This window comes from Vombatus ursinus, unplaced genomic scaffold, assembly GCF_900497805.2.
Source record: "Vombatus ursinus unplaced genomic scaffold, bare-nosed wombat genome assembly UNPS02014735.1, whole genome shotgun sequence".
NCBI classification, from domain to species: domain Eukaryota; kingdom Metazoa; phylum Chordata; class Mammalia; order Diprotodontia; family Vombatidae; genus Vombatus; species Vombatus ursinus.
This window is the reverse complement of record NW_020954513.1, coordinates 2,351,387-2,362,821: the sequence shown is the minus strand read 5'-3', so window position 1 is coordinate 2,362,821 and position 11,435 is coordinate 2,351,387. Positions and strand designations below refer to the sequence as shown.

The window sequence follows — 11,435 nt, the reverse complement described above, 5'->3', positions numbered from 1 at the left end:
GGCCCTGCTCTTCGCCTTGGTTTTGGCCCTGCTCTTCGCCTTGGTTTTGGCCCTGCTCTTCGCCTTGGTCTGGGCCCTGGTCTTCGCCTTGGTTTTGGCCCTGGTCTTCGCCTTGGTTTTGGCCCTGGTCTTCGCCTTGGCTCGGGCCCTGGCTCGGGCCTGGCGCTGGTCCTTGGCTCGGGCCTGGCACTGGTCCTTGGCTCGGGCCTGGCACTGGTTCTTGGCTCGGGCCTGGTGTTGGTTGTTGGCTCGGGCCTGGCATTGGTTCGTAGCTTGGGCTTGGCATTGGTTCGTGGCTCGGGCCTGGCATTGGTTCTTCGTCATGGTCTTGGTCTTGATCTTCATCTTGGACATGGACTTGGACTTGGTTTGGGTTTTGGTTGCGGGCCAAGAACATCAGGACCCGCTGGATGCCATTCAAGCGGTTCTTCAGGGACTTCATGGATAAGAAAGGGAGCTGAGCCCTACTTTCAAGCGGAAGGACTGCCAGGATCCACCAGCACCAGGAAGGGCCATTGGGGTTGACCTGGAGTAGAAACACAGAGGAGGACTGGTCATTTTCAGTACCACCATGATGCTGGGAGGTTTCCTAAACCCAAAGCACAAGGACCTACCTTGGTTTGCTTCTTCAGCGCCAACTTCTCTGTCCTGTCCCTAGGCTACTCTCAGACTTTTTTTTCTTTTGGTCTATTCCACTGGGCCCCCACTGGCTTCTACACCCACCCACTACTGCCACTAACCTTCCAGACGCTAGCTATTGCTCTGAATAAAAGTTCATGTCTCTTGGCCATCCCCTTCAGGTCCGGATTTGTATCAACTGCCACACGCGGCTGCCTGGTAGCTCGGGGCTGGTGCTACCCAAGCGATAGTGACAATTACTAAGAGTGTCACCGAGCCCGTCGGAGTCCCTGGGGCATCTGTGTGCTTTTCTTGGAAAACTGCTCTTACTACTGCTGTTTCCCTTCTGCCAGCTCCGAGGGATGACAGGGCTGAGAGACAGTAGCTCAGGCTGGGCACAGGGGCGCTGGGAGACTTCCCTCACCAGGGAGATGCTTCTGTATTAGGGAACCTGAATCATAGGCAAAGGGAGAAGGGTCACCCTTTCCCTCCCACTCTGGGAATAGACACTATCACCTTAGCATATGCTAGGGATAGGAGGTGAAAGTTTTAGAACCCAGAAGGGGACAGGACTGGAAGGGCCCTCAGGACAGAGAATGTACCAAGTCTGAGCTGCAGGGGACCTTGAGACATAGAACATGGCGGCAGTAGAAGCTATGGCCATGAGTTAAGTATGAAGTCTCTCCTGAGCTCCACTTCTACATAAAAGCCTGCATGCTAGACATACCCACCTGGACAGTTTCAGTTCTGTCTCCTCATCTCATGCCTGGCCTTTTCTCCTTGCCTGTTTGCCTGGCCTGCCCAAAGTTTTTCTAGTCAAGTATCCTATCTCCCAGCCCAACTAGGAGTTCTCATTGCTCTGACTCATACTGTGGATGTCAGCCTCACCTTTGCTTTGGGAGAGATGAGACCCTAGGGCCAAAAGGACTGCCTATGTTGCCCCACCCCCTCCTCCAACTTTGGTTTCGGCTCCTACTTGCACGGCCAGATAGCAGCAAAAGCACAAGCAGTTAACAAATGCCACTCGATTTTCCTGTGATCCCCTTGTCTGCTAATGACCACACTCATTCAGTCACCAACCCCAAGGACCCTCTGTGGGCAAGGGCTCTTCTGTTATACCTGTGGATCCAGATCTTTTGGTGGCATGGGACCAAAGTGGCCCAGAATGCGGCTCCGGAGCGCTTGTTTGAGCGAATCAAACCAGGCAAGTGATTGATCATATACGGAGCTGTGCAGGTTCAGCAATCTGATATACTCTTCCCCTTCAACCTGGAATTAGCCAGAGAAGTCACATGAGCAGAGGGCTGCTGGCCACTCCCCAGGCATTCGGTCCCTCTATCAAAGACCCTTCAGCCAGACATGCTTGAGTCCATCTGGCCAGCATGACTGAACCATTCAGATGGATGATGGCCCATTTGGAGAGAGGTCTGGGCACCCTGCTTCTGTCTGTGTACTTGTGCATCAACTTACATGTCCAGATGTAGGCAATTACACAGTAGGGGGAGGGGAAGAGGCCAGCAGCTGTTGAAACTAGTTTTCACAGCAAAACATCTGCATCATCAAAGATGTTAAAAGGGGACTGAATTCCTACCCCTCCCCCCACCCATTCATTCCTTATGGATCCTCTCTTAGCACCAGGAAGGGCATGTGAGAAGGTCCCATTCTAACTCAGCATACCAAAGCTACACTTCATTCATTCCACAGATATGTGAATGCCTGTTACATGCATGAAGAGAAATGACTACTGTCATGGTCACCTCTTTTTCTCACCACAAGCAAAGTCAAAAATGCACTAACTGTGCTTGCCACCTATCCCACTGTGAAACGGGACAGTGCATTCATGGGAAGATGGGGATTTGGGGACGATCTGTCTCCCAGGTCAAGTTAAAGGATGTGCTCTTCCTGAGGCCTGTAGTTGCTCAGCTACTGAGCTGGGGGTGGGGTGGGGCCAACACTTTGCTCTAGCTTTCTGGCTTCTCTTAAGGTACCACCAGCAACCTAAAGGGAAACCCCAGCAAAATGCTCATGACACCAGGTTGGCATTCCAAGTTCCTGGAATCTGCTGGCTTCCTGATTCTCAGCCCCTGGAGCAAACCCACCTTCTGATCCTCAACATATTCGATGTCGGCTGTGTTGTAGCCATCCCTCTGGCTCTGCCGTAGCACCTTAAACCTCCTCTTACCAATGCTGTCCACCACGGAGCGACCATCAGGAAAGAATTCAACATTTCTTATCTCCAGCAAGCAACCATATTCTGCAAACCTATATATTGGGGTAGAAGTAAGCAAAACAATCATTTTTGTCACTGGCTTTGTTTCCCCAGGCCTAAAGCTTAGCCACCTTAATGATTCTAGAATATGATTTGGCCAACCCCAGAGCCTGAGTCCTTGGGGGTCCCCACCAGGAAAAGCCAAGAGTCTGTGTCAGGCATGGCCCCTTGGACCAGAGTCTTTACTCCTTGTGCCCTTTTTCTTCTCGAGGACACTGGCTCAGTTGAGAGTCCTCAGAGGCTTATCTACAAAGGAAGGGTATCCCAGAGCCCATGACCCTATCTACCTCCCCCTCTGCTCTCTGGGGCTAAACAGATGTTCAGGGATTTCAGTAAATGAACTAAAGCAGGCCTGAGGAACAATATGTACTGAAGAAACACAAAACAAAAAACCATTCCCCCTATGTCATCTAATCAAGGCAGCTGTGAGAGCAGGAAAGATGCAGTGATGGTCACAGATACTCTGCTTTGAGACAACAAGGATCATCAATCACACTGGGGCAAATGAGCACAGCTGTCCTTGCAAAGAATTATGGAATAAGTATCCCTTTATACAACAAGGACATCAGGTCCCCACCGTTCTGGGGACTGAAGGGAAATTCAGAATGTCCCAGGGCAGCTCTGCCCTTCAACCTAGGAACCCCCTCAGGGGCCCCAACCACTACTCTGCTGCCAGCGGAGACTTAAGGCATAGAAGGCAGAAGCTGGAAAGGAAGGAGTGGGAAAGAGAAAAAGAGGAAAGTAAGAGAAATGAGAAATATCTCTGCTGGAGCAGAAAGGAAGAGAGTTGAATTTGGAGTCCGAAGTCCTGGGTTCCAATCTTGGCTCAGCTGCTCTGTGGCCTTGGATAAGTAGCCTGGCTGCCACTGCCTCAAGTATACTCTCTTATAGTAAGACCAGTCTCTTCTTCCTATTTCCCGCTACCGTGCTCATCCCTACTTCTATTCTGCTTGCCTGGTGTGCCCTCTTTCCTCTTTCCCGCTTAGTAAAATAGTATGTGATAGAAAGTAGAAAGCTACTAGTGAATAGCAAGGGATTCATGGGCCATATTCCTGTAGGGTTCGGGGGGGAGGGTCTAGGAGTCTCTGTACCTTCCCCAAGACAAGCTCAAGGTAGTCCCACAGGTTACCAGAGCAACTCACATCCTAGTGTTGCCTAGGGTTCAGAAAAAAAGGTCATGTTGCCTATGTTCCACTCTCTCTCTTTCTCTCTGGGGCCTAAGTTTTCCCATCTGTAAAATGTGGGGGTTGGGCTAGATATGCTGTGACAGTCTGTCTATGTTGTGCGAGTTTCTCCCCACCTCCCACGCCACACCCTAGTTGAGCCAGGCCCCATCCCTTCACACACTCACCCTCTGGCGGAGTCGCCAATGCACATGCCGAAATGCCTGCTGCCGGTCTCCATGCATCTTCGAATCATAAGGCGGTAGCAAGGCTCGAAGATGTGTAGGGGGCATGGCACAGTGGGGTAGGCCATGGTGCACACAAATATAGGCACATTCTTACTCAGGCTGCTGCAGAAGGGAAATATAATTTTGACAGCAGGGTTTCTCCCTCATGTCCCCACCAGAGAGGGGCCATCTTTGAGCACCTTTAACACTGTGGGGGAATGTCTTGGCCTGCCTCTGATTTTGCTGTCTTGCCAAACAAGGGCCTTCTGATGCTCTGCTTTCAGCTTGGGGAGGAGCTGCTGTGTCCAAAAGGAGAAAAGACGGCCCCCAGCTTGCCCAAGGAATAGAGGCCTTCTCAGCCACCATCACTCCTGGACCCACCTGTGGCCCTCTCCCTTGACCTCCCACCTGCTGGCTCTGCCTCCAAGGAACCATCAGGGCAAAAAGGGGTAGGGGGAAAGCAGGCAAACTACCAAGCCCCACCCCATCCCAAGCCCAAACTGGGGAGGGGGGTGGGAGGACAGCTTTGTTTAATGATGCAGAGAAATGCTAAGTTGCTGAGTGCTTAGCCAAATTCCAAAAGGAGTCACCCCCAAGCTGAGTCCCCTGGTGCTGCCACAGTAGTTGGGGAAAGCTAGTTTCCAGGGAGGGGATGCTGCCAACCAAATTGCCATGAGAATAGAGCATGGGAGGGTCATAGTGCCTGGCTCTCAAATGGAAAAGGTACTCAAAATGTGACTGGAGCTACTGTTTGTCCAATCAAAAGTCACCAGGAGTCCAGCCTTTCCTGAGCTGTGGCCAGGGCAGTAAAAGCCTGGAAGCAGATGGCCTTAGGAACAGGACTGCACTGCTGGTTCTTAGAACTCCATGAGATAGTATTACCCTTCCCAATAGACTGAGCCAGGGACATCACTTGGGTCCTAGTTCCAACCTTTCGCCTCACAAGTACATAGGCGCTGACCCAGGGAATCTGGAATGTTCCTGAGACAGAAGGGTGATGGGAACCAAGGCCTACAGCTAGAAGGCACCTGAGAGGCCATCTCGTCCAATCAGCTCATTTTGCCCTTAAGGGAATGAAGGGAAAGGACTTGTTCATGGTCACATAGGTAGTAAGGTAGCAGAAAGCTGTGATTTGAACCCAGTACCAGTAACTCTGAGTTGGGTACTCTTTCTATTGCGTCACGTTGGCTCTGTTGGGGCCTAAAGAGATCATCTGGTCCTACACTCTGCCTCCCACTTTTTGAGCACCTGGCCCTTAAGGATACTTTCCTTGGATCCAACTGAACGAACTTATCTTGACTTATATTTCAGTCCATTCCCTCACGTGCTGGGAGACAAAATGACATATATAGGGTTACATACTTGGAGAGTTCTGCCATTTCCTCCTCGTAAATCCTGCGGCGCTCACTGAGGTCATCAGGCAGGTACTTGGCTATCATTGCCTCCATCAGTAAATTTTTGCTACATTTCCTCACAGATACACACTACACCAAGAAGGAAAGAAATCAGTTGTTTTGGGGGCCTGCCCAGTCATTGTGAAGGTAATGAGCCCTGTGTTAAGGCTCTTTTGACACACAAGTCAGGCTTCCTATCGCTTTTAATTTCTAGGAAAGTTTATCAAGTATATTAATCAGGGAAGGAGGAGGGGAAAGGGGACAGAGCATTTCTATAGCCCCTATGGACTACAGAAATAGTGTTTTTTATAAATATCTCATTCTCTTTTTATCCCCACCTGACAGCTGAGAAAACTGAGGCTTGAGAGCCCAGGGTCATGCAGGGGATAGGGAATTCTGTTGGGCTCTAATTATTCATCTCAAGCAAGGCCTCAAATAGGGAGATCTAGATTTGTTAAAGGCCTAGAGACAAGATTGGAGTTAGCTCTATGATGACCTGTATGAGAAGTCATGGGTCTATTTCAGACTGGTCCTAGCCATAAAGCTTTGACTCTCATGAAAAGGGTACAAATGTCTGATCTCTCTCTCTCTTTCTCTCCACCATGCCAGGTATAACATTTTCTTGAATTAAATATGCTGTCTTACCTCTGCAAGGCCTTCTTTGCACAGGGGACACTTGGGGTTGTGATCCAAGCTTCTTTCAAGACATTTCATGCAGAAGGTGTGTCCACAGGGGGTGGTGACAGGCTCATAGAACAGCCTGAAATCAAGTCATAAAAACCAAAATTGAGAATTTAACTCGATTTTAAGCTTTTGGGGGTACCCTTGGCAAAGCAAGGGGGTTAGAACCCTAGGGAGGTCAAATGAAAGCATTTGTTAGGGTTTCCAGCATATCTGCGATCAGGTGATCAGGGCCCTCCCAATCTACCCAGCAGAAGATGAGCCAATCAGCATTGGAACTGGCTCAGGATCAGCCCTGCCCTCAGTAACACCAGAAACAGGCGTCTTGCCATCCCATGTCTAACCCCAACATTCAACACTATACCCAATGCCTCAACATCTACCCTTCTGTCACTTAGAGAATGATGATCATCGATCAGTAACCATCGTTACTAGAAATGGTGACCACGGTGACTGCCCTCCGACTAGCTAATCACCATTCTCTTCCACTCAGAATCCCTATGATTCCAAGTTCTAGACTGTCTTGACCAGGGGTGGGGAACCTGCGGTCTCTCGGCCACATGTTCTACTGTTAAGGAAGTGCCCTTTATATTAAGTAGTTTCTCATGTTCCTTCCATTTCTTTGCCATCATGCAAACCTGGCTCTCCCCTGAAGAGAGGCCTTCAAGAAGGGATCACTGGATTTAGTGCTGGTGGTGGAGTACTGATGAGAGGCAGAGGGCAACAGCTGACTGTCAAAACTGGAGCAAGGCCATAGAAACAAAGGCCAGGGTTGAACAACTCAACTCAGTGACCTGAAGAGGCAACCAGCTGCAGGGCACCCTCCAGTGGCTAGTAGCTGTATCTGCAGCCCTAACTGCTCAGCTGCCCCAGCACATACAGAGGACTTAGCCAATAGGACCAGTAGGTAACACACTGTGGAAGACCAATTCTTTCTGGACTGGAATGCCCTCATGGTACTCTAATCACTGACTTATAAGGAAATATCCTTTTTGTCACACTATGCTGTTCGTTTTGTAGCTGAACTGCTTGGGCATGTTCAGAATGAAGAATTTTGCCCAGCTTATAATGCCCAGGCCTAGTCCAGCCCACCGGAGGATGGGGGCTTTTGGTGGGGGTGAGGAGGGCTACTCCTTCCACTCTCTTCCCAGTCAGACCACATGTGCTGAAAACACTAAGGCTGATTCTACTAGACAAGATAGGACTCAGGATGGGAAGGAAAAGAAGAGATGATAGCTAGAACCAGGTGGTGTGTTAGTCTATGCTTGGCAGTATCCCTTGGAAGCTAGCTGTTGCTCTGTTTTGTTTTTGTTTTTGTTTTTTTTCATATCAGGCCTGTGATTTTCATCAGTGCAGGAACTCCCAGTGGAAAAAAAAAATGCTTCCACCATGCAAAGTGGCTCCAACTTTGAAACTTCTATTCCTAGAGAGTAGCCTGGAAAACTGAAAAGTTATGTGACTTGGCCAGGATCACACAGCCTGTATGAGTCTGCAGTCACTCACAACCAAACCTTGGCTTCCCTAGTCTTGGCTTCCCTAGTCTTCCCTAGCCTTGGGATGTGGCTGAGCATCTGGGCTGCTGATGCAGCAGACATCAGGAAAGCGGCCCATCAAGGGGTATGGGATTGATGACACTGCATACCCACCTCATGCAGAGAGGACAATCCAGGTCAGTTGGGTCGAAAGATTCAAAGGGAACATTGTGAGCATGATTCCCACCCTGGGAGTCATCTGAATCTGAAATGTAAAATGTCCAATCAAATTTGGAGTGAGCTACTATCCCTGGCCCAAGAGGTTCTGGTTTGTTTTTAAACATCAGAGAGCTGATTTCTTGCCCTGCATTTCCACCCTCAGCCTTTGGGAAGGACCTCTCTTGGAGTGGAAGATGCTACCCCCCCAGGTAAGGTAGAATCGCCATGTTTCTTATGGACTAGCGGGGAATGTGACTGGGAAGAGATGATATCAGCATTTATATATCTTATGCCATGTTTGGGGCATGATGAGGGAAGCCTAGTTCAGAAAAAAAAGGGGCCTGGACTCTTGCTAACTAAAGTACGGTGTGGCCTTCAGGAAATGTTTTCACCTTTCTAGGCCACCTTCTCCGTAAAAAGAAGGGGTGGCTTAGATGGCTTCTCTCAGACCTATAGCTAGGATTCTATGGATGATCTTACACAAGTCACTTCCCCTGCCTGGGCCTCAGTTATAAAATGGAGATCAGCCCATCTTTCATTCTCTTTTCAGACTTAATGACTCTGGGGCCCCCATGGAATCTCTTTAGGTAGGGCTATTACCTGTCCTGGGAATCTTGCATGGTACTTCAGAGTCTAAGGACTGTGAGGGGCTGCGTTTCCGTCTTGGCAGTTGACGTTTCTGGGGCTCTTTGTTCTCCTCCTCCTTGGCCTGGGCCGCTTCAACCTGTCTCTTCTTGGCCTGGGCCCCTTGAGTCTGTCTCTTCTGGGCCTGGGTGTCCAGAGCCTGTCTCTTCTTGGCTTGGACCACTCGACTTGCTTTCTTCTTGGCTTGGACCACCCGCCCTATTCTCTTCTTGGTCTGGGTCACTGGGGTCTGTCTCTTTTTCTTGGGCTGGGTGACTGGAATCTGTTTCTTTTTCTTGGGCTGGGTCACTGCAGACTGTTTCTTTTTATCCTTTGGCTGGATTGCTGGAGCCTTTCTCTTCTTGGGCTGGGTCACTCGTACCTGTTTCTTCTCCTCTTTAGGCTGGCCTACCCGAGCCTGTCTCTTTCTGGGCTGGGATGAGGAACCTTGTCTCTTTCCAGGCTGGGATGAAGAAGCCTGTCTCTTTCTGGGCTGGGATGAAGAAGCCTGTCTCTTCCCAGGCTGGGATGAGGAACTGTATCTCTTTCCAGGCTGGGACCCTGAAGCCTGTCTCTTTCTGGGCTGGGATGAAGAAGCCTGTCTCTTTCTGGTCTGCGACACCGAAGCCTGTCTCTTTCTGGTCTGTGACACCGAAGCCTGTCTCCTCTCTTCCTGGAACAAGGAAACCTCTTCTTCATCAGGCTGGAACATAAAAGCCTGGTACTCTTCAGGCTGTCCCCCATTGGGGTGAAATACTGAATCCGGTCCCACATTGGGCTGGAACAGAAAAGCGTGTCCCTCTTCGGGCTGGAACACTGAATCAGGTCCCTCATCAAGCTGGAACATAAAAGCATGTCCCTCTTCGGGCTGGAACATGGGAGCCTGTCCTTCTTCAGGGTGGAACATAAAAGCCTGTCCGGCTCCGGGCTGGCACATGGAAGCTTGTGTCTCTTCGGGCTGGAACATAGGAACCTGTCCCTCTACGGGCTGGAACACAGGAGCCTGTCCCTCTTCAGGATGGAACATAAAAGCCTGTCCCTCTTCAGGCTGGTACATGGAAGCCTGTGTCTCTTCGGATTGGGACACAGAAGCCTGTGTGTCTTCGGGCTGGAACACAAAAGCATGTCCCACTTCGGACTGGGACATGGAAGCCTGTGTCTCTTCGGGCTGGAACACAAAAGCATGTCCGTCTTCAGACTGGGACATGGAAGTCTGTGTCTCTTCGGGCTGGAACACAAAAGCATGTCCGTCTTCGGACTGGGACATGGAAGTCTGTGTCTCTTCGGGCTGGAACACAAAAGCATGTCTGTCTTCGGGATGGGACATGCAAGCCTGTCTCTTTTGCTCCAAAGCCTGGGCCATCAGAGCCAGTGTCTCCTCCTCATCAGGCTGGGCCATGAGAGCCAGTGTTTCCTCTTCTGATTCGGGCTGGGCCACCAGAACTGGTATCTCCTCCTCGTCCTCCTCCTCCTGTTTAATCTGAAAGTCTGGAATGTCGATTGGTTCCTCTTTGATCTGGAAGTCTGGAAGGTCTATTGGCTCTTCTTTAGGCTGAAACTCAGGAAAGTCTAAATCTTCTTCTTCCTCCTTGGGCCGGAACTCAGGAAAGTCTAAATCCTCATCTTCCTCCTTAAGCTGGAACTCAGGAAAATCTAAATCTTCTGCTTCTTCCTTGAGCTGGAACTCGGGGAAGTTTATCTCCTCCTCCTCCTCCTTGAGCTGGAACTCGGGAAAGTCGATCTCCTCCACCTCTTCCTTGAGCTGGAACTCGGGAAAGTCTAGCTCTTCCTCCTCTTTGAGGTGAAATGTGGGAAAGTCTATATCCTCCTCCTGTTCCTGCTTGAAGTGGAAATCAGGAATGTCTATCGGCTCCTCTTTCAGCTGGAAATCGGGAATGTCTATCGGCTCCTCTTTAATCTGGAAATCGGGAATGTCAATCTCTTCGTCCTTGGGCTGGAATACAGGAATCTCTATCTCCTCTTCCTTGGGCTGGACCACTACAGCCTGGATCTCTCCTTCCTCCTCCTTGGGCTGGAACACTGGAACCTGTATGTCCTCCTCCTTGACCTGGACCATCATAGCCTGCATCTCCTCTTCAGGCTGGACCACAACAGCCTGAATCTCTTCTTCCTCTCCCTGGACCACCACCGCTCGGATCTCCTCCTCCTCTCCCTGGACCACCACCGCTCGAATCTCCTCCTCCTCTCCCTGGACCACCACAGCCTGTATCTCCTCCTCATCCTCGTCCTCGTCCTCCTCGTCCTCCTCCTCCTCATCCTCGTCCTCCTCCTCCTCCTCCTCCTCGTCCTCGTCCTCCTCCTCTTCCTCCTCTTCCTCCTCCTCCTCCTCTTCCTCCTCAGGCTGGATGACCAGGGTCTGTCTCTCCTCAGGCTGGGTCACCAGAACCTGTATCTCCTCCTCCTGGAGATGGACAATTGTAGCCTGTCTTGTCTCCCTGGATAGGGCTTCCAGAACCTGTCTCTCTTCCTCTTCCTCCTCCTCCTCCTCCTGGGCCTGGAACACTGCATCCTGTCTCTTCTCCTTGAGCCTGACTACTAGATTCTGTTTCTCTAGCTCCTCGTACTCCTCTTCTTTCCTCTCTTCCATATAATCCAGGCCAACGCAGCCAGAAGGGTCTGGCTCCTCCTGAGCAGGAGGGTATTTGTCAATCTCCTGTGAGACAGGGAGGTCAGGCAAAATGAGTGGCTATTTGCAATTCTGGTCCTCCTCTGATTCCCATCAATAGTTGGGGTCGGGACAAAGGAGA

At 50.5% G+C, this 11,435-nt stretch overlaps 1 protein-coding gene across 1 annotated transcript in view; it reads right to left on the bottom strand.

The window, feature by feature from the left end:
* Positions 1–11,435, bottom strand: part of LONRF3 (LON peptidase N-terminal domain and ring finger 3) — a 48,590-nt gene that overhangs the window by 26,475 nt on the left and 10,680 nt on the right. Inside the window, exons 5-13 of the mRNA XM_027861418.1 lie at positions 11,006–11,341; positions 8,644–10,939; positions 7,999–8,089; positions 6,317–6,431; positions 5,640–5,761; positions 4,239–4,400; positions 2,718–2,880; positions 1,738–1,887; positions 33–526 (exon numbers count right to left, since the gene is read on the bottom strand). Coding sequence (XP_027717219.1) covers positions 33–526; positions 1,738–1,887; positions 2,718–2,880; positions 4,239–4,400; positions 5,640–5,761; positions 6,317–6,431; positions 7,999–8,089; positions 8,644–10,939; positions 11,006–11,341 — 3,929 coding nt within the window. The remainder of the gene's footprint in view (positions 1–32; positions 527–1,737; positions 1,888–2,717; positions 2,881–4,238; positions 4,401–5,639; positions 5,762–6,316; positions 6,432–7,998; positions 8,090–8,643; positions 10,940–11,005; positions 11,342–11,435) is intronic.